The 20,121-nt window shown below is 40.5% G+C and overlaps 1 protein-coding gene, 1 long non-coding RNA gene and 1 pseudogene across 3 annotated transcripts; 2 read left to right on the plus strand and 1 right to left on the minus strand.

Moving 5' to 3' along the window:
- Nucleotides 1-3,804: 3,804 nt before the first annotated feature.
- On the plus strand, nucleotides 3,805-4,819 carry LOC134214532 (uncharacterized). Its single transcript, XR_009979819.1, has 4 exons — nucleotides 3,805-4,059; nucleotides 4,129-4,281; nucleotides 4,342-4,525; nucleotides 4,583-4,819. It is a non-coding gene; the product is annotated as an uncharacterized LOC134214532 (long non-coding RNA).
- A 5,886-nt stretch (nucleotides 4,820-10,705) lies between these two features.
- Nucleotides 10,706-13,119, minus strand: LOC134209032 (post-GPI attachment to proteins factor 3). 2 transcript variants are annotated; one of them, XM_062685015.1, is made up of 5 exons: nucleotides 12,954-13,119; nucleotides 12,592-12,813; nucleotides 11,672-12,244; nucleotides 11,346-11,550; nucleotides 10,706-11,276 (listed from the first exon to the last, which is right to left on the minus strand). In XM_062685015.1, exons 2-5 carry the CDS (start codon nucleotides 12,728-12,730, stop codon nucleotides 11,198-11,200), a joined length of 996 nt encoding a protein of 331 aa, XP_062540999.1. In that variant the 5' UTR covers nucleotides 12,731-12,813; nucleotides 12,954-13,119; the 3' UTR covers nucleotides 10,706-11,197. The 2 variants fall into 2 exon arrangements, with proteins under 2 accessions (XP_062540999.1, XP_062541000.1); XM_062685016.1 differs by having other exon boundaries at nucleotides 13,022-13,106.
- Nucleotides 13,120-13,392: 273 nt separating this feature from the next.
- LOC134209026 (RNA-binding protein spenito-like) lies at nucleotides 13,393-18,314 on the plus strand (annotated as a pseudogene).
- Nucleotides 18,315-20,121: the final 1,807 nt, after the last annotated feature.

The raw sequence follows: 20,121 nt of genomic DNA on the forward strand, positions 1-20,121 counted from the left end.
AAATCGAACATTTGCTCACGCCTAAGAATAACTATATATAGTATATGCGATTATTTTTTTTTGCAATAGCACCATCCTAATATAATCCGTTCCATATCGACACAAATCAAATTATTGCTTATTCGTGACCACACATAAAGTTTATTTCTATATGTTTTTTTATTAGTGGTTTGCGTGAAGAATGGTGTTGTGTGCGCTTATATACATCGTAACTTAAATCTATGGGTTTTTGCCAATAAAAATGTGTGGATTTTTGGTAGTGCTCTCCTATGGAGTTTTTTGTTTTATTTTTGCCTTTGTGATAGAAGGTCCGGAGACCCATAGTGTTATATACCCGAGCAAAGCTTGAGAGCAAATCGATAACTAATTTTGTTGTAGTGAAATCGCCTAATTTTGATAACTCAGGTTGATATCCTTTTGGTCGTTTTAACGGTTAAAAGATCAAAATCTACAGCAGGAAAATCTTACTGTGACATCAAATCGAAAACTATTCCTGCTATCGATGAAAGCAAATCGAAAACTAATTTTGATATTGGTTGCGATAACAAAATAAGTACACAGTTTGATGTCAGATCATACAATTTAGAAATCAACAGCAAAATGAGATCAAAATATGTAATCAGTCATGGTGATTCATATTTGAAAACAAATTATGATTTCATTTTGATATCAATATCAAAATATGTTTTCTATATGCTCTCATTATGTTTTCGGACTTTGCTCGGGTACCAATCGACTCAGCTCGACGAATTGAGATGATGTCTGTCTGTGTGAATATGTGTGCGCGTGTGCATGTATGTCCGCAAAAAAAACTCACTCATCTTTTAGGTACTTATTTGTTTGCCTGAATCCTGTCCCATTGTTTCCTTTTGATATTGGTCAGATCGGTTATGGCCAGTTATGGCCAAAATACGATTTATATACAAAAACACGCTAAGAAATTCTCACTCATTTTTTAGTATATATATTTTTTTTAGTATATTTTTTATGTACGAGAAAGCCACAAACACCGCTAGGCGGATCAATCAGGGATTTTTTTTACGAAATAACTCGCTGATTTATTTGAGCTATTTTTCGAGTGTTAGCCGTCCGACATGGTAATTAATTCAGAATGTGCTAGAAAACTTGTTGTAAATATACATAACGTGGAAGAATTTGATTTGAAAAATGTATTGGAGATTACCACTTTCCTTCGATGTACGATTTATTTATTTATTTATTATCAGACTAATGCCGGAGTGGCCTGTGCAGTGCAAAGAAGTCTTCTCCATTCAGTTCGGTCTATATGGCTGCACGTCGTAAACCACGCAGTCTGTGGAAGGCACGCAAATCGTCCTACACCTGATCGAACCACCTTGCTCGCACCTCGCCTTCTTGTTCCCGTCGGATCGTTATCGAAAACCATTTTCACCGGATTACTGGCCGACATTCTGGCTACGTGCCCAGCCCACCGCAGTTTATCGATTTTCGCGGTGTGAACGATGGATGGTCCTCCCAACAGCTGATGCAATTCGTGGTTCATTCGCCTCCTCCACGTACCGTCCGCCATATGCACCCCATCATGGATGGTACGCAGCACTTTCCTTTCGAAAACTCCCAGTGCGCGTTGATCCTCCTCGAGCATCGTCCAGGTCTCGTTTCCGTAGAGAACTACCGGTCTAATAAGCGTTTTGTAGATTGTCAGCTTGGTACGGCGGCGAACTCTATTCGATCGGAGCGTCTTGCGGAGTCCAAAGTACGTACGATTTCCAGCCACTATGCGCCTCCGAATTTCTCTGCTGGTATCGTTATCGGCGGTCACCAGTGAGCCCAAGTACACGAATTCTTCAACCACCTCGATTTCGTCACCACCGATCGAAACTCGTGGTGGGTGGCTTACATTGACCTCTCTTGAGCCTCTTCCTATCATGTACTTCGTCTTCGACGTGTTGATGACTAGTCCAATCCGTTTAGCTTCGCTTTTCAGTCTGATGTAGGCTTCCTCCATCCTCTTGAAGTTACGTGCCATGATATCAATGTCGTCGGCGAAACCAAATAACTGTACGGACTTCGTAAAAATCGTACCACTCGTGTCAATCCCTGCCCTTCGAATTACTCCCTACAAAACGATGTTGAATAGCAGACACGAAAATGTCCCTGAAACTCCAACTACGCACATCACCCGATCCATCGTGTCGCCTTGATCAACCGTATCAGTTTATCCGGAGATCCGTTCCCGTGCATTAGCTGCCATAGCTGGTCCCGATCGATTGTATCATATGCGGCTTTGGAGTCGATAAATAATGTGTGGGCACATTGTATTCGCGGCATTTCTGCAGTACGACGAACACCTGGTCTGTGGTAGAGCTTTCACCCATATATCCCGCCTGGTACTGCCCCACGAACTCTCTTGCGATTGCTGTTAGTCGTTGGCATAAAATTTGTGAGAGTACCTTGTAGGCGGTGTTCATCAATGTGATTGCGCAGTAGTTGCTACAATCCAGCTTATCACCCTTTTTGTAGATGTGACACACGACACCTTCCATCCAATCCTGCGGCAGAACCTCATCCTTCCAAACCTTGTTAATTACCCAGCGCAATACTCTAGCCAGTGCCTCACCACCTGGTAGTTGGTCAACTCTTTGTTGTTTTCCACCCGGTCGCTATCCTAGATTTCCTGGATATTCGGAAGTCGTATGTCCTGTGCGCGTGATGTACGATGCACGATGTCATTCAGTAGCCGCTAAGTTGCGAAGGCCGACGGAGGTCCTTCGTTGCATAGTTGGTTAAATGCACCAGTCTAACGTACTGAGGGTCATGGGTTCGAGTCCCAACGAAGGAAAGTGGTTACCTACCTCCAATACATTATTCAAATCAACATGTCACATCGGAGTTTTTCAGAACATTGTAAAGATTATGAATGTCAATAATGGAATGACTCCAGTGTGTCATCTATAGCACAATTCGATGCTTCTTTCCTTCAGCCTGATGGGGAATACTTTTAGCCTAAATTTGGTTTAGGAGTCACCACGTGTTTTTTTTTGGCATTTAAATTTTTATAGCGGAAAAAAGAAACAGCACGTAATCCGTGTAATTAAATATTAAGCACATACGTTTACGCTTGTGAACGTTTCGACCAAGGTTTTGACAGTTTTTCCACAGACATAACACATGGAACATTTCCCGATAAAATGTATCGTCGCACAAACAAAAACGATATCTGTTTTTCTCACTCTTTTCTCTTTTCTCACTCTCACGGAACCGAATGGCGGTAGTGACCAAACGTTAAACTCGAACAAAACTAGTTGGCTTTGCAATGACCAGTATATCAGCGAACGATGAAATAATCTCGAGCATTTTGTCTGTGATTTGTCCATAGAAAAACTTTTAAAACGTACGCAATCGTATCCATTGTGCAGGGTCCTTCGCTCACTCATGAGTCCAGACTCCTGAGAACTCCTAGGAGTAAAGACGGCCAACTTTAAATATGTTCACCCTTGGCGGCTGTTCACTTTAGCCTTGACCTGCGCCTTGGTTAGAACTTTATCCACTTTGCCATTCTCGTATACTAAGCCTGTATTCGTTTCAAAAATCAAACCTTTTTATAGAAAATTTACCGAATCGGATCGGAATATGAGCTTAAAGAGCTGAGCAGAATGGATACGTTTGCGTGCGTTTTGACAGTTTCGCCATGGGAAAACTGTCAAAACGCACGCAAACGTATCCATTCTGCTCCGCTCTTAATAGTCCCGCACATAGGATACATTGGCGTTGCGTTTGACACATATTATACACGCTTAGTTCAGTTCACCTATTTATGGGTACTTGATTCACCCATATTTGAGTACATCATAATTTATCTATATTATTGGTAAACTATACCGAAAAAATTAGTGAAGTTCACCCATAATGTCAGTAATGAGACTTTACTAATATATGGGTAAATTAATTCACCCATATTTGGTTGAAAAAACAGTCATTTCTAGTTCAGTTGTTTTCGTTGCGGTAAACAAACAACTTTGCCATGCAGTTAATTTTGAAGTCAGAACCTCTAAATTAGTGTACAAATAATGGTATATGGTAAGTATTTACATTCTCATAAACCGTCCATCATTATTGATTATTACTTCTGTATGCTTTCATCGATAGGTACTGAAAATACCCTCGGCAAATTGGTGCATTAACTTACAGAACGGCAGCAGCGAAGAATATGGCCCATTCTCTCCAGAGCTTCTGCTCTACAGAAATAGCGGCAAGCGAAATCCCACCAGTCCCAGCTCCTTTCGTTTCGGCCACGTACAGGTAAGTTCTGTGATCCATATTTCTGTCCTTCCAATAACATATATTTATCATCTGTTACAGAGCTCATAGTCATGGAAACAAATGAAATTCTAATTTCGCTACAAGCTCCAGAAGGTGAAGCAGGAAAACCATTCGGAACAACTTCTGCAGAACGCTACTACATCTTTCGGAAACGAAGTCACAGCAGAGGACCCTGCGAATTATCTACTAGAGACTACTGAAGCAATGTTCCGGCCCCGTTCAGGTTAGTATTCATATTGTTATCTAATTCATCCCTCTCAATGAAACATTATTATTCCAGTTAACTGAACTTATAATCGATTGGCCACTGCAAGCTCGGATCATGGCTGGTACAAAGGGAGGCTCGCAGACGGTGGTATTTCCACGGTGCTTGCTGTTAGTAAACCAGTTGCGGTTGGTACTATTATGTTCGTGGGTTTGCTCGTCAATCTTTCCCGAATGATGTCAATATGTTATCCATGTTAATTAGACAGAATTAAGCCAAGAATTATTATATTGAATAAATTAAATTGGTCATTTGTTTAGAACTTTGTATTACTTCTTTTTTTTTCCATTAGATCGTATTTAAAATGTTTCACACCTATAGAAAGATACAAAAAAATCACCCAAATGTGGGTGAAATATACCTATAAATTCCTCTTACTAATTTCACCCATATATGGGTAAAGGACACTTCACCCAAATCTAGGTATGTGCACTTTTTGACGATTTTAGGTACTGTTCACCCATATTTGGGTGAACTGAACTAAGCGTGTATAGGGCACTGAACGGAAACATCTCCTTCTCTTTCGTTCCTTATAAAGTTTGACGTTTACTGGCCTTGTTGTTTTCTAATTTATTTGCAGTGAGAAAGAGACAAAGCAGTCCGTGCAGTGACCTATGCAGCAACATGACAACTTTCGTGATCATTTTCCAAGGCTCTCATAGATATGAAAAATTTATTCGCAGTACAAATAGCACGTGATATCAAAGCATTCATCGCCACTATATCCACCACGTGTCGGCCGAATTTTCAAAAATATCAAAGTAGCTTTTTTCCGGCGGTATGTTTTTGTTAGGCGACTAGGGACACGGCAGGTATTTTCGTCTTTTTGTCATATTCTCGAAAATCAATAAAAAATCACCTCCATGAAACGGCTGTCATCCACGAACAACTCGCCTGAAGCCGAAAACATGGTGCTGCAACATGGTGCTGGATGTAAACATTGCCGGTTAAGCAATAAACACACGAAGTCAGTATGTCGAAATCGGATGCGTAAGCGGCATGTGTTGTATTGTTATATTATATTCAACGAGATGTATTGCATTGTTGCGTGATTAATTGGCGCTTTGATGTTGCATGAAGAAGAAGATGCAGAAAGATGATATTTAAAAAATTTCGCACAGGAAAACATACAAAGATATCTCTAAAAAGAAATTCTAAAGGTAATCAAATTAAAAACGGTAAACAGTACGGGGTTGGACTTTTCTTATACTGTGTATTAAGTATGATATCACAGAGTAAACATTTAAATTGAAATATTGTGTTTATTGTGCAGTAGAAAACAAGTCTAACCCCGTACTGCTTACCGTTTTTAATTTAATTGCTTCTTGAATTTAAAGAAGAAGTTCAAAAATTTCTTCGTATGTTTTCCCGTGCGAATATTTTTGATTATTGCTTTTTGCATTGAAACTTTTCGTTTCGTCACTGAAATCATTGACACTTGTCTTCAGCGACTGCTTCCACGATAGAGCATTTACACACTTTATTCACTCAAACATCTATATTAGTGTCAAAATGTGCATTTGACAATTAAATTTTCAGCTAAAAGCTCTATTTTTGACACCGGAGTGCACTCACACAACCAATCGACATCAGTTGTCAAAAAATCACTATCTCCTTGTCGCCGAGTCTGGCGCTGAGTGCTCGGCGCGGAAACCCAGGTGGTGGGAAGGTGGGAATAAAATTTTGGGGCTTATGCGCAATATCATCTTTCTGCTTCTTCTTCTTCATGCAACATCAAAGCGCCAATCGCAAATTCTCTCGCGGCAGTATGAACGGAGCTTAAAATAGGAAAGGCAACACTAGCGCCACCCAATCGGTAGACGGCTTCTAGAACTACATCTCATTTCAGGGGGGTGTAAAAAATACGCTTTTTTGTAAAACTCATACGTACCAAATCGTAAGCTCAGGAGAAACGTTCTACTATAGTGGAATTCTAGCAAATGTACGTTGCTTTCGTTGGTTTTAGCCCCTACGACGAAGGACGGAAATATCTGGCGATTAAAAATAAGCGGAGTAGATTTTTTTATGAGCGGTACAGTATATGGGAAAACTGTTAAACGCAACGCAAATGTGTGCGATGTGCGGGGCTCTTTAGAAGTTGAGTCTCGCCCATTTTAGGCACTTTCCCTGAATATGTTTGCTTGCAAGTTGAATTCGGTGGGGTATCCTGTACCATTGTCTCCTATTTAAATCGGGTCAGATCATTTAGTATAAGTATAAGATACTTCAACTAGTGCTTTAACTCCATTATTAGTAGAAATCCAACAATAAAATGTTAAACAGAGTAATACAAAAACATTCGCACATGAAGTCAACCATACAACACATTTTAAAATTTAGCCTCTGTATGAGTTACTGACAAACTGCTAAATGATCGAATCCAGATTACTAAATGATCGAAAAAATCCTTGTGTGCAACCATTGAGTGTTTTCCCCTGATACACACTATGTTTCAGTAACATATAGCAAAAGAGATTTTACGTTATGTTGAATATTCGAAATTTGGTGTGTTGACTAGTGTGACTAGCAAACCGCAAAACCAGACCTGGTCTTAAGTTATGAACTTTTATGTTATTGAAAATTTTTATAATAAAGTAGTCAAATAACTCCGGCCCTCTTGATACGCGCTCATATGTACATTTCGACCTTTTTCCGGGTACCACAAAAAAAAAGTTTGCTCTTTTTGACATTCAACGATTTTGTCTTGATGGCGAGACTCGCCGTAAATGAGCGTTTGGTCAGGTCATTCAGCTCACTCTGCAGTCTGCATAACAGAGCTCCGTTGCAGGGCAACTCATGCTTTGGTACACGGTCAATCGCACCCACCGATAACGACGAAGAACAGTAATGTAGATAGAATACATCCTTGCCTCAAAGGGATTTCCCAGATGGGGTCAAACAAAACTCTGTTATACAGGTCTCATGGTGCGGACGATCAAAAGCTTTTTCGTAATCAATGAATACCTAATAGACCAAACAGCAAGGTCTCCGCAATCTTCCGCCAGGTAGATTCACTAAGCCACTCTTTCATAAAGTGCGCAGCTCACCTAGGTTGTTCTCGTTAGCTCCGACCACGTTAGCTCCGCTACCACTTTCAGGAACATTCTTCAACGAACGATATTTTCACAGCTGGATCTTTCAGTCGGCGTGTGGTATATCGCCGTCCGAGTCTCTCCACCCGCCACTGAATCAGAGTTGTGCGTAATCACCAGGCCTGCGTTTATTCCGGACATTCACGATGAATCCGTCTCTATTTTCGATTGATTCAGATGTGGTTGATTTGATTTCAATTTTATCCATCACGAGACCGATGGTCGATGGAGGAAGAGTGATTCTCCAATCACCACGTCGTTTTTGCCACATTTCATCAATTTCTCCAAGATCATGACGTTTCATAGTCTGTGTTGTTGGAGCTGGTCTTCATATTGAAGTCGCCCATGTAGATCCTGAATCGAAACTTCATTCACGACGGCATCCATTTTACTGTAAAAATTCTGTTTGTGCTGTAACTCGACAGCATTGGTCGGCACACCCACCTGTACAGCAGGTTGGCTACAGCGTCGATACACCTTTGCCGTATTGTAGAGCTCCATTATCGTCGGTCCTGGTGATGTTCCTCCAGTTTCTCCTAACGTTTAGGTTCCCCAGATCCGATTCCACCGCGTGTAGCCAACGTTTTCTTGGCCTTCCTCGAAGTCATCGGCCTCTATCCGGTTCTCTGTTGAATATTGTTTTCGCTATTCTTTCTTCTGACATTCGCACTAAGTGCCCAGCCCACTGAAGTCTGCCGTATTTTCAACGAATCACAATATTTTCTTCTTTGTATATGTATTTGATACAGCACCATACACCATTTTCCCCTCCGAGTATTGTACGCAGCACTTTTCGCACGAAAACCCGTAGAAGGCCCTATTCGCAGCAGCAATACGTCTTTTCACTTCATGGGAAACGTCATTGTCACATGTCAGAGTTCCAAGGTAAACAACCCAACAAACAACGACAAGCTACAAATAAGCATCTAGCACCATCTAGGTTGAATTATTGTTTATTTGTAATCTTTGTAGCTGAATAAAATGGATGCTAAATAATTTGCTAGACAGATTTCATTTCAGCATGTAATCTAACTAATATTCGACATGGCCTATTTATTTGTTTACTACCTTTATTTGAAGTCGAACTTACGTTTTCGTTTTATCACATTTCAGCACATTGGGGAAGTTTAACAATGTACTGAACTAATGATTTTTAAAGTTCTCTGTTCGACTATGATGTGATGCGCTGAAAGGGTGGTCGAATTGAGTTTGAATAGTAAGTTAATAAGCAGGCATTAGACATCCTTCTTAACCTTTGTCCTTCTTAACCATTGGATTTCAAATTTATCTGATCTATCGCACAGTGGGAAAAACATGCTTTTTCAGTTTGAGAGAAAATCTGGGTTCTAGATCTGGGAAATTTGATTTATAGAAAAATAATGATTTATTTTCAAGACATGCTTTTTATTTTCGTGATTTATTAAACTGTCGGAGATAATAACGAACAAAACTGCTGGATCAATAAAAAAATCATGCATTCATGCGGAACTAAATTTACTAAAAGCCGGACATAACGCCGTTGAATAACATCGGAAAATTATTGAATCCTTTATGTGTGGAATCCCAATATTATCGCATGGATGTTGATCTTTATTGCGGCGAAATAATTGAAATTATCTTATCTTATCTGATTGGCAAATTCATATCGCAACCGATTATCAAGAGATTCTGACGAAGGCCGAATATACATTGATTTTATTTTCATAAATTCATAAATAGCATTGGGGACGGATTTTATTTTATCGTTTATCGACATTATTTTTACGTATTTTTCCTAGTGTGCGATGGTTATGACTGGTTGAACAATGGTTGAAATAAAAAAATGTACAGTTATTAACAAACTGTAGTTTGACAGATCGACTTATTGAATAAGAGTCCAATTATGATTCATATTCAGCAATAAGATTATTTATGTTATGCATTGAGTGAGCCATATCTAACAAATCAAGGATGGCGCGGATGACAACGTTACCGGCGGATGATCAAATGACAGCAGTTCGAGACCCGATTTAGGAAAATTTTAAAATGATTATATGAAAATAGCAATTGCTTCAAAATACGTTCATTGAAGATCTTACTTACTGATGTTACCCTCAATGCGTTATTATTTTCGAAGTATTTACATGTAGCTGAGTTAAGGCTTAGATACATGCCTATTAAAGGTTGACCGAATTAGATAATAAAGTTGTTTTTCAAAATGAGATGTTTGAGCTGTGTAACTTCGCCATAATTGTGTGAATAAAGATTGAACAGAAATTGCGATAAGAAATAGTACAGACATAATTCAACACAGCTCTGAATTAATTCATCACACCGATGTTAGTTAAACTAGTGAATGTCTGTTGGGAAATTCTTCAACAACTTCGTGCACATCCCCGTCAAGTACTACCTCAGCACCAACACCACCAGGTCTTCAGCTATCTCTACCTGCCACCATGTACTATGTTTTGGTAGAGTTAGTGGTTAAGCCTATCCTCGCCATCTCCCTCTTCAGTGGAACAAAAGCCTCCACTACTGCTCTGCGATTGATTCCAATGAGGTCGATGTCCGTGTTCAGTATCTAGCAATGATTATTCTCACATTAATTGGGTCGCACTTGACGAGCGCCGCCTGTACAATGCTGATAAGTAAGAAACCAGCCAGGGATCGTTGTGGCCTCGAATACTGGAATACAATACATACCCGTCTCGACGGTACTTTGTGTTCTTCAAAGCTGGGCTAACGGTTTCTTGAGTTTCGGAACACTTTAAACACTCTTAAAATTCCCTCGTTATCAACTGCCTCGAACAATTGTAACATTATAGCCGTTTTTCAACAAAGGGCTGTTCTAAGTTTATTCAAATCGCCAGTAGTTGGTTAAGCGCAAAATAACGTAACCGATTATTACTTTTAAGAGGGAACGTCCTGCATAGCTCTTTCGGTCATCGATGAGCTGCTGTTGGAGTCCTTTAGGACTTTTAACATCAGACGCTTTGTCTGTCATCGCAATTGCAAAAATAAAAGTTCAAAATGTTTTCTTCCGTTATGCAAATTGGAAAGACATCAATTCAGTATTATCAGTTTATTTTCCAAGTGGAATGGTAAAACCTAGTCGCAAATTTATATATCTACTCTACATTGTACAACATTGAAAGTTACTACCTATTCTACGTTCTGTATGACTCAAGCCTATCTATTTGTTCAACATCAATAATGGCTTTAAATATTTATATATAATTGTTTAATTGATATATGTAACCTATTCCCCTTTCCGAAATACGGCGGAAAGGATTGACCAGAATGTATTGGCTTTTGAATAGCAGAGGTTTGTTCTACCAAATATCTACATAACATTGTCAGACGTTTTTTTTTTCATTTCGGCATTTTCCCCGTCCTACGTCACCGCGGACAGAGGTTCTCTCAATTATTGTCCTGTTCTCAATCGAATCTCGATCGTTCGGTGGCAGACGTGAGTGATTCCAAAATATACTACATGTCAAGTCTTACAAATCACGAAACTCTTACTACTACACGCTTATCTTCTAGAGTAATATACAATTTACAGCAATTTCCGCGTGTCATCATCTCCACTGCCGTACAGCTCTTGGCGCAGGGTTCTGCAGTCATCGATGATGAAGCTGAAAGTGAAGATAGGAACGATGTTATCGCAATCGGAAATTAACAAAATCTAATTTAGGTCAATGTACCTGTAGAACAGTACTGTGAGCGGTACCGTGACTAGATGCCAGATGGAGTGGGCATCAAATGTCCAGAATATCGGTGGGAAATCGTTAACCTCGAGCAGTAGCGACGATGTGGCTAACACGATGAAGAGGAAGCACTTCCAGACGTAGCGGCGTTTTCGACGCTGCAGAAGGCACCAGAAAATCCATCCAACAGCTCCTGCCATTCCTGATGTAAATTAGTTAAATGTCATATATTATAATATAGAATGTTTATGCATCCGCCCGCTGACGATAAAAAATTACCGAAGCTACTCACTTTGTCAGTGCCATTGTGCTTGAAAACTTACCAGTTACAATGTTTGCCTTCATATTATACCCATAGTCGAACCGTCCAACGCTCAAATAGGAGAAATGGTTAATGAAGAACACGATGCATAATAAGCTGAACACTGCCTTCAAGTATCCAGATCTGCGATGAATCATTCGCATAACCATACAGTAGAAGGACGCCAGCACCATCGAATACGCGAAAGCGTAATCAAATAACTCAGTTATGGGAAAATCCCGCGAATGGAACACCGTTGACCATATCCACGCGTTCAGGCAAATATACGAAAACACGTGCCACAGCGTGTACATCGGGCTATCGGGTCGAACCTCTCTGCGGAATTTCTTCAACATAGAGTAATGCGTACCAAAGTTGGTCATAGAAAAGAACACCGACGCCGGTTCCTGCAAGCCGAGAAAACGCACAAAAGGCCATTTTCCATAGAACTGCGGCGTAGTCCAGTTTCGGTTCAGAAATGCACTCGTCGTTCGCCACATGCAATCGTAACCACACTCGTCATAGCAGGTCCACAGTAGAAGTTTATTGATTGGATTTTGGCTGCCTTGCAGATTCCGTTTAAAAGCCAATCCAGCTGTAAAAGGATTAAAAGAGAAAATGAAAGATGCCATTCATTTAGATTTTCTGTCCTTGTAAGGAATAGTTTTCAACAGAATGTGCCAACATAATATCTTACAGTCGATTTAGTTAAATCTTTAAGGGGACGCAAAACGCAACACTAGATTAAAGCAGAGTGAAGGAAAAATCGTTGTGCGCATCGTTATAATGGAGCAGTTAATTGCGTGAATGATGCGATGATGCGAATGCATGCTACAATAAACATTAACAATACTGCCTAATTTACTACTATGCATCCATAATATCTAACTAAACTAAAAACAGTCTTGGTAATTCTTGTGAAGTAATTCGAATCATACTTACACTTGGTACAATTTTCCAGCACACAATTCCTCAAGCAATTTTGGAAGAACTGACTCTGATCCCCGGTGGAAGCGGCAATTTGCCTTATGAGAAACGCCAGCAAAACAGCTACAATGACTATAGACTGTACACTTATCATGATGCCTGACTGGTTATATCCTTGCCGTTGCCTAAATTGCTCAATAAATATTCATAAACCTCGGAAGGATGCCAATACACCGCCTGAAAAGTAAAATCAATATCTTTCGATGCTTTAAATCACTTCCTGTTGTGGAATTTGGGGCTGCTTGTAGGGCCACTGTCCTGGTCACTTCCGGACAATTGGATATTGTTTCATGATTTCTAGGAAAGGTCGAACACACCACCGGCACCAACAAATCAACGCACAACCGGATCAGCTTTTTGTGATCCCGCTCAGCAACCCACTCGCCCCTAGCAAAATGATCGGAAGCGCAAACCAACGAGTGACGATGCCCGACTTTGCTTTACGACTGCCAAGCTTTGCGATTGGTCAATTTGCTTTCCTGTCCAGATGAATGAAATTGAGAAGAGGGAAACAAAACAAACTTGCGTATAAAAAATCTTGTTAGAATCGATGTTTCTTTGGCGATGTAACCGGGGCATTAGGGTGAAGCCAGCACATTTAAAAAAAAGGGAAAATTTTCCGCCGGATTTTGGGCCCGGTGTGATGATATGTCTCCGAGACTCCTACAAAAAGTTCGTTTTCGAAGTGAAACGATAGCCTTTCGGTATAAGAAAGGCAAAAGTAAACATTGCCCTCATATGGTGTCAAATGACGCCATGATCGAGATCATGATGCAATCGATAATAGAGATGGTCACGGCATATACCGTGAGTGATGGTGATTTTGGCCTTGGAGAACTCAATAGGGAAGTATCATTAATTAAGTAACGTAAACATTTGGCATGTTTAACGCCCCTCTCCCTATGTCACACTTTTTGTACGAAACATTAAAAATGGGTATGGATCATCACCCTCTGCTCAATTTCCTCCTCCGTCTCTAAGCATTACATAATTTGAGGACGCTGTATTCGACGACTTCTCTTCTGAATAAAATTTAAAAACAGAGTATTTCATCGCGATATATTTCCACAAAATGCAAATTATTTTTGTTTGCTTTCGTTCTATCTTTCGTGGCGAATTGCAAACAAATCCTCTGCAGCATGCTTATCACTTTTTTTCAAAGACCTATAATTTTAACGCATTTTTCCAAGAGTACACGCGGCGCTCCCCAAAGGAAACGACGCACCGCGTTTTTTGCTGCCCGTAAACTCGATTCTTATGGGGAGATAACATTGCGGCGTTTCCTACGGTGCGGTTGTTCCTTTCGAATGTGGAACGCCGCGTGGAATCTTGTGCAACTGCGCTTTAGGAAACATTACAACAACCACGCGGTGTATCGTATAAGGGGCAAGCCAGAGTAAACGCGACGTGCGATGCGACGCGACGCGACAGTGCAATTTGACAGCCTGTTGATAATGATTGTTATTCTTTTACGTGAGTCGCGTCGCGTCGCATCGCTCGTCGCGTTTACTCTGGCGGGCACCTAAGGGTTGCTGACGTTTAATCATCTTTCTCTTTCAAGCGCATTGGAAAGATAAGTTTTGTTTTCATCGGGAAACGTTTCCCGATGAAAACAAATCCTATCCTTCCTATAAAAACTAATCCTATAAAAACGTCAGCAAGCTCTATTGACAGCACCCTACACTATACATAAGCAGGAGGGTGAAACGCCTGTCATCCGTGGTACGATGGCACTCTACCCAACATTTTTTTGCCTTTCTCGTACAACAAAGTTGTACCGAAAGGCTATCATTTCACTACGAAAACGAACTTTTTATAGAAGCCTCGGAGACCCATAGTGTTATATACCAATCGACTCAGCTCGACGAGCTGAACAAATGTCTGTCTGTCCGTGTGTATGTGTGTGTGTATGTGTGTGCACGCGAAACATGCAAAAACATTAGCCAATTTTTCTCATAGTTAGACTTAACGGATTTACCTGCAATAAATTCTATTCGACGCAGAATGTTTTCTTGTTGATCACTATTAATTTTTGTTGCAATCGCGTTAGTAAATCATCCAATATTCTTAAAACATTTTCATAAAAGTTCGTAGTTTGTAGTATTCTATAGGTTTTGCATCAAAATAATTGTTGTCTCAGCTACATAAGTTACCATAATATGACATACAGATAGCGCCACATTTCAATTTGGCTTAAGGCTGCCTCACACCTCGGGAAAATTTTCCAGCGGATTTTGAGCCCCGTGTATTTTAAATGGGGCCGGGATTTTGATTTTCCGTGTCCAAATTCCGAAAACATCGCATATGCAAAAATGCATGGGGAAAAAATCCGCGAACCAAATTCCCGAGGTGTGAGGCTACCTTTATGCTGACAAAAACACCAACAGGTGCCACTAGAAATATTTGCTTTATTGGCTGCGACCTTTAATTTCTGTTTTCTTTTACACTATTTCGTTCCACCCGTCAAAATAGTTTAGGCAACAACACAACAAAAACAAGGATAGATATTTCAAGAATACCTTAGTTTTAAGAACTAATTCATGCATTCTACAGGTTTTGTTGGAAGATCTGAAAATACTTTCAGGAATTCCCAAACCTTTTCAACATTACTGAGATCTCCGTTTCAAGAGTTCAATCTAGAAGTCCGGAATTAATATCAAGGATTCTGTTATCTGCTTTCATTATTGTGGTATTTGTTGCAAATCAATTTTCTAGATTTGCCAAAATATGCCAACAATTCAGTGACGAAACAAAATATTCCAACAATTAGGGATTCTGTAAATTGCTTCAAAGTTATAAGAATTAATCAAATAGTTACGATTAATGCCCTAAAAATTTTGAGAATACCGAGAATTTTGTTGAAAAATCCATGATCCACGAAGAACACTTGAGTCGGTTTTTACGCGGGGATACAATGTGCGCATGAACGCCGCAAACCGCGTACAAATTATTTCTTCGAAAATGGAATTTTGCGATTTTTTCGTGCTCAACCTTTTCAAAAGCTTTTAGAATAATCCGCATAGAAAACGTAAATCTCAAAAATCGCGTAAAAAAGAAAGAAAATTCCCCTAAACTTTAAGAAAAATATTACTGAAATTCTGATTTCTTCTCAAATTCTGAATTTTGATTCTAGAATTCGGAGAGTTCCTTTTGGTATGACGAGAATTTTTTTTTGAAAATTGCGATATATTCCTTACAGCTCAAATAATAAAAAGTATAATTTACATCACCCAAGTATCGAGAGTACCTAAATTTACCAAACCTAGCCTCTCCTTGGTAAAAGAGGCTTATTCAAGGAACAACAGTAGAATACGATATTTACTTTTACCACTCGAAGTTTTACCACTTAATTTTAGTTTTTCACGATTTACTCATGAGGATATATCATATAAACCCGTCGGAAACGACACCGAACATATCTGCCGAAGGAATGAAGAAAATCCATCCAGTCGTTTTCGAGTTATGCGGAAACGAATACAGACCATTTCATTTTTATATATACAGAAGATAGAAGATATATACTACCATTGACGAATACATAGACCTAAATGTCCGGTACAAAGCCATCAGAAAATCGGGCACCATGTCTTCTTCTTCATTTTGAAGAAAATACCCCTCGTGGGTGACGAATTACATAAATATTTTACGAGCGCTGACTTACCCCTCTTGACGTTTTGACAGTTTGTTTGTTTTTCTTCCTCACCTTGTGACGTCGTTTCGGTTCGTTTGTTGTTTGTTCGTTTCGTTACTCAGTTGAAGCGTGAGTTCGACCGTTTTGGTGCCATCAAAAAGATCGAATATAACAAAGGGGACACCCAGGCCTACATTCTGTACGATTCTATTGATGCTGCTACGGCTGCTGTGAAGGAAATGCGTGGATTCCCGTTAGGGCAACGGATCGTCGTATTCGTATCGATTTTGCTGACAACGGAACAACACCATCGTTCTCAAAGCGCAGTGGATGTTTTGAGGAAGGCGGTGAGTATCGTCGCGCCCCCGACTACGAATATCCGGAAGGTGGTGCATCATACGAGGAAAATTCATTGTACGGCTATGGTGGAAGACCGTTCCGCGGCAGAGGAGGATTCCGCGGGCGTGGTGGTTTCCGTGGCAGTTTTCATAGTGATGGCCCACCGCACCACGGGGACAATGATGAATGGCGTCGATCAGGAGCCGATGGCGAATATGATTCACGCCGTCGTTCTGGATCACGTGAACCAGGAATCGATAGATCTCGCTCCCGTTCACCGAGGCAACGCAGTCCGGCTGATTCGTCTTCTCATAGGAATGGCATGTTATCGAATGCAAGAACGTTACCAGAAGTCGCACGGAAATCTACCACATTCTGGCAAGGGGCGCTGATTTTGAAGAGTTCACTATTCCCCACCAAGTTGCACCTAACGGACGGAAACAACAAAATAGTGGACAGCCTGATGAAGGACGAGGAAGGTAAACACCACCTTCGTATTACTCAGCGACTACGCCTCGATCAACCCAAGTTGGAAGATGTGCAGTAGCGCATATCGACGTCATCGTCGCACGCAATCTTCCTCGGCCTGCCGGGATCGACGTCATCGGTAGCATCGTCGGATGATGCCAGCGTTCAGACGCGTCCACTGCGTAATCTCGTGTCCTACTTGAAGCAGAAAGAAGCGGCCGGCGTTATTTCCTTACTCAATAAGGAAACGGAAGCAACCGGTGTGCTCTACTCATTCCCGCCAAGCGATTTTTCGACAGAATTGTTGAAACGACCATGTCAAAACCTCACCGAGGAGGGACTGAAGGAAGACCATCTGATAATCGTGGTGGTCCGAGGAGGAATCGCCTGAGTTGCGGATGAGGGCGCAGATAACACATAAGGTAAGATGATGATTAACGAACTGTAGAATAATTAGAAAATAGCAAGCATAATTTTTCATAACGACGTATGTAACAATTATGAGGATTCGAGAATTCCTTTGCAGAAAGTTGGCAAAACTTTTTCTAAAACTGTTTTAAAACTAAATCTTTTTCAATCCTTTTTCCGCTGGCATGCATCATTACATGACACGTAATAAGCGTGCTTCACAGCAAAGCTCAGTTCATTCAAATTCACTGTGAAAACGATAAAATTATTCATACACCGGTATGCTACACGTACGTCGATGTACATTGGTCGGTTTTCCATAGTTGCACGATTGACGCAACTGCAGTTTTGTTTTGTTTTGCTTTTTGTTACATAGGTCGCTCTCAGTTCCCATATGTTAAAGCGACGTATGTAACAGTGAGACTTCAAAATAGAAATTTTTACATACGTCGATTCGCAAAAAGATCGAATTAAAGAATTTTAAGATCTGAAATCAGTAAAATCGATGCGTATTATATAAAGCCGCGTGTGATTGTCACGTTGTATTAAAAACCTCGTTTTGTTTACTTTTGTTACATACGTCGTTATGAAAAATTTTGCTTGAAAGGTTTAATTTTAATTTTTGTTATCAAAGACTTTTTCGTTGCTGCAGCGTCTATCTACGGTAGTTTATTGTTTTTGCCATTTGATATAGGAGTGATCGGGGCAATATGGGCCACCTAAGGAAATCGTTCCGAAAAGCGCTGAAAAGCTCAACAAATCATCATCAGTTGGAAGATGTGCAGAAGCGCATATCGACGTCATCGTCGCACGCAATCTTCCTCGGCCTGCCGGGATCGACGTCATCGGTAGCATCGTCGGATGATGCCAGCGCTCAGACGCGTCCACTGCGTAATCTCGTGTCCTACCTGAAGCAGAAAGAAGCGGCCGGCGTTATATCCTTACTCAATAAGGAAACGGAAGCAACCGGTGTGCTCTACTCATTCCCGCCATGCGATCTTTCGACAGAATTGTTGAAACGAACGTGTCACAGCGTCGCCGAGGAGGGACTGAAGCAAGACCATCTGGTAATCGTGGTGGTCCGAGGAGGAACCGCCTGAGTTGCGGATGAGGGCGCAGATAACACATCAGGTAAGATGGTGAATAACGAACTGTAGAATAATTAGAAAAAAGGTTTAATTTTAATTTTGTTATCAAATACTTTTTCGTTGCTGCAGCGTTTATCTACGGCAGTTTATTGTTTTTGTCATTTGATATAAGATGCTTTTATTTACAACGAATAGGCATATCGGGGCCCTCCTTAGCCGTGCGCGCGGTAAGACGCGCGGCTACAAAGCAAGACCATGCTGAGGGTGGCTGGGTTCGATTCCCGGTGCCGGTCTAGACAATTTTCGGATTGGAAATTGCCTCGACTTCCCTGGGCATAAAAGTATCATCGTTTAGCCTCATGATAATCGTCAGAAGAAAGTTGTCCTCCAAGATCATAGGCATCGGAAAAAGTAAATACATATTTTTGTATAAACAGCAAAAAAAAGAAAATAAGGTTTCTTTGGCAGCTGCAAATTAGTTTTTTACTAATTTTATTTGCTAATTATCTAATACATGCATTTATCTCTTGGACTAGGTGTTCCGTGTTTTCTTAACACTATCATCCTTATTTGCTATGTTACGCTTTTAGTTATTATTAATACATTTCAATTGCCTCTGGCAGTTAGGATATTTCCTCTGGTTGAATTAAACCATGTAGGAATTACAAAGTTTTCTACTTAAACTAAACTTAACCTAATTTTTACTAAGGGTACAAGGAGCTAATCGTTGCAATAGAAGATTGCAGAAGTTCTAAATATTTAGCTTCGCTAGACCAATTAATTTTAACCCCATTCATAGTGACAATATGTCTGCTAGAAGGTTTCAAATAAGAAACTCTCGGCTTATGTGGGAAAATTATAAACTGAGTTTTTGAAGCATTCGGGAAAATTTTCCATTTTTGCAAGTAAGTGGAGAAAATATCCAAACTTTTTTTCAATCTACAGTATACCCCCGCTGATCCGACAAATGTATGGCCGGACTATCGGGGTTTCTCTCGTTAATCCGACTGTCAAATCCATACAAATGAACCGAAACTAAAGCACAGCACAAATTTGGAAACTGACAGCATAATGTGTTTAAATGGGTGTTGATACTTTTTAATCCGGAAAATTCCGAATTGGCGAGATCCGGACTAACGAGTCGTCGGACTAGCGAGGTCCGGATAAGCGGGGGGATACTGTACTACAAATGACACGAAGGCTTCGCCCTGTGGCTGAGAGACCTGTGTCATCTGCAAACAAAGATTTTTGACACCCTGGTGGTAAATCAGGTTAGTCAGAAGTAAAAATGTTATACAGTATCCCCCCGCTTATCCGGACCTCGCTAGTCCGACGACTCGTTAGTCCGGATCTCGCCAATTCGGAATTTTCCGGAATAAAAAGTATCAACACCCATTTAAACACATTATGCTGTCAGTTTCCAAATTTGTGCTGTGCTTTAGTTTCGGTTCATTTGTATGGATTTGACAGTCGGATTAACGAGAGAAACCCCGATAGTCCGGCCATACATTTGTCGGATCAGCGGGGGTATACTGTACAATATGGGCCCCA

Source organism: Armigeres subalbatus, chromosome 2, assembly GCF_024139115.2.
Source record: "Armigeres subalbatus isolate Guangzhou_Male chromosome 2, GZ_Asu_2, whole genome shotgun sequence".
Lineage (NCBI taxonomy): Eukaryota > Metazoa > Arthropoda > Insecta > Diptera > Culicidae > Armigeres > Armigeres subalbatus.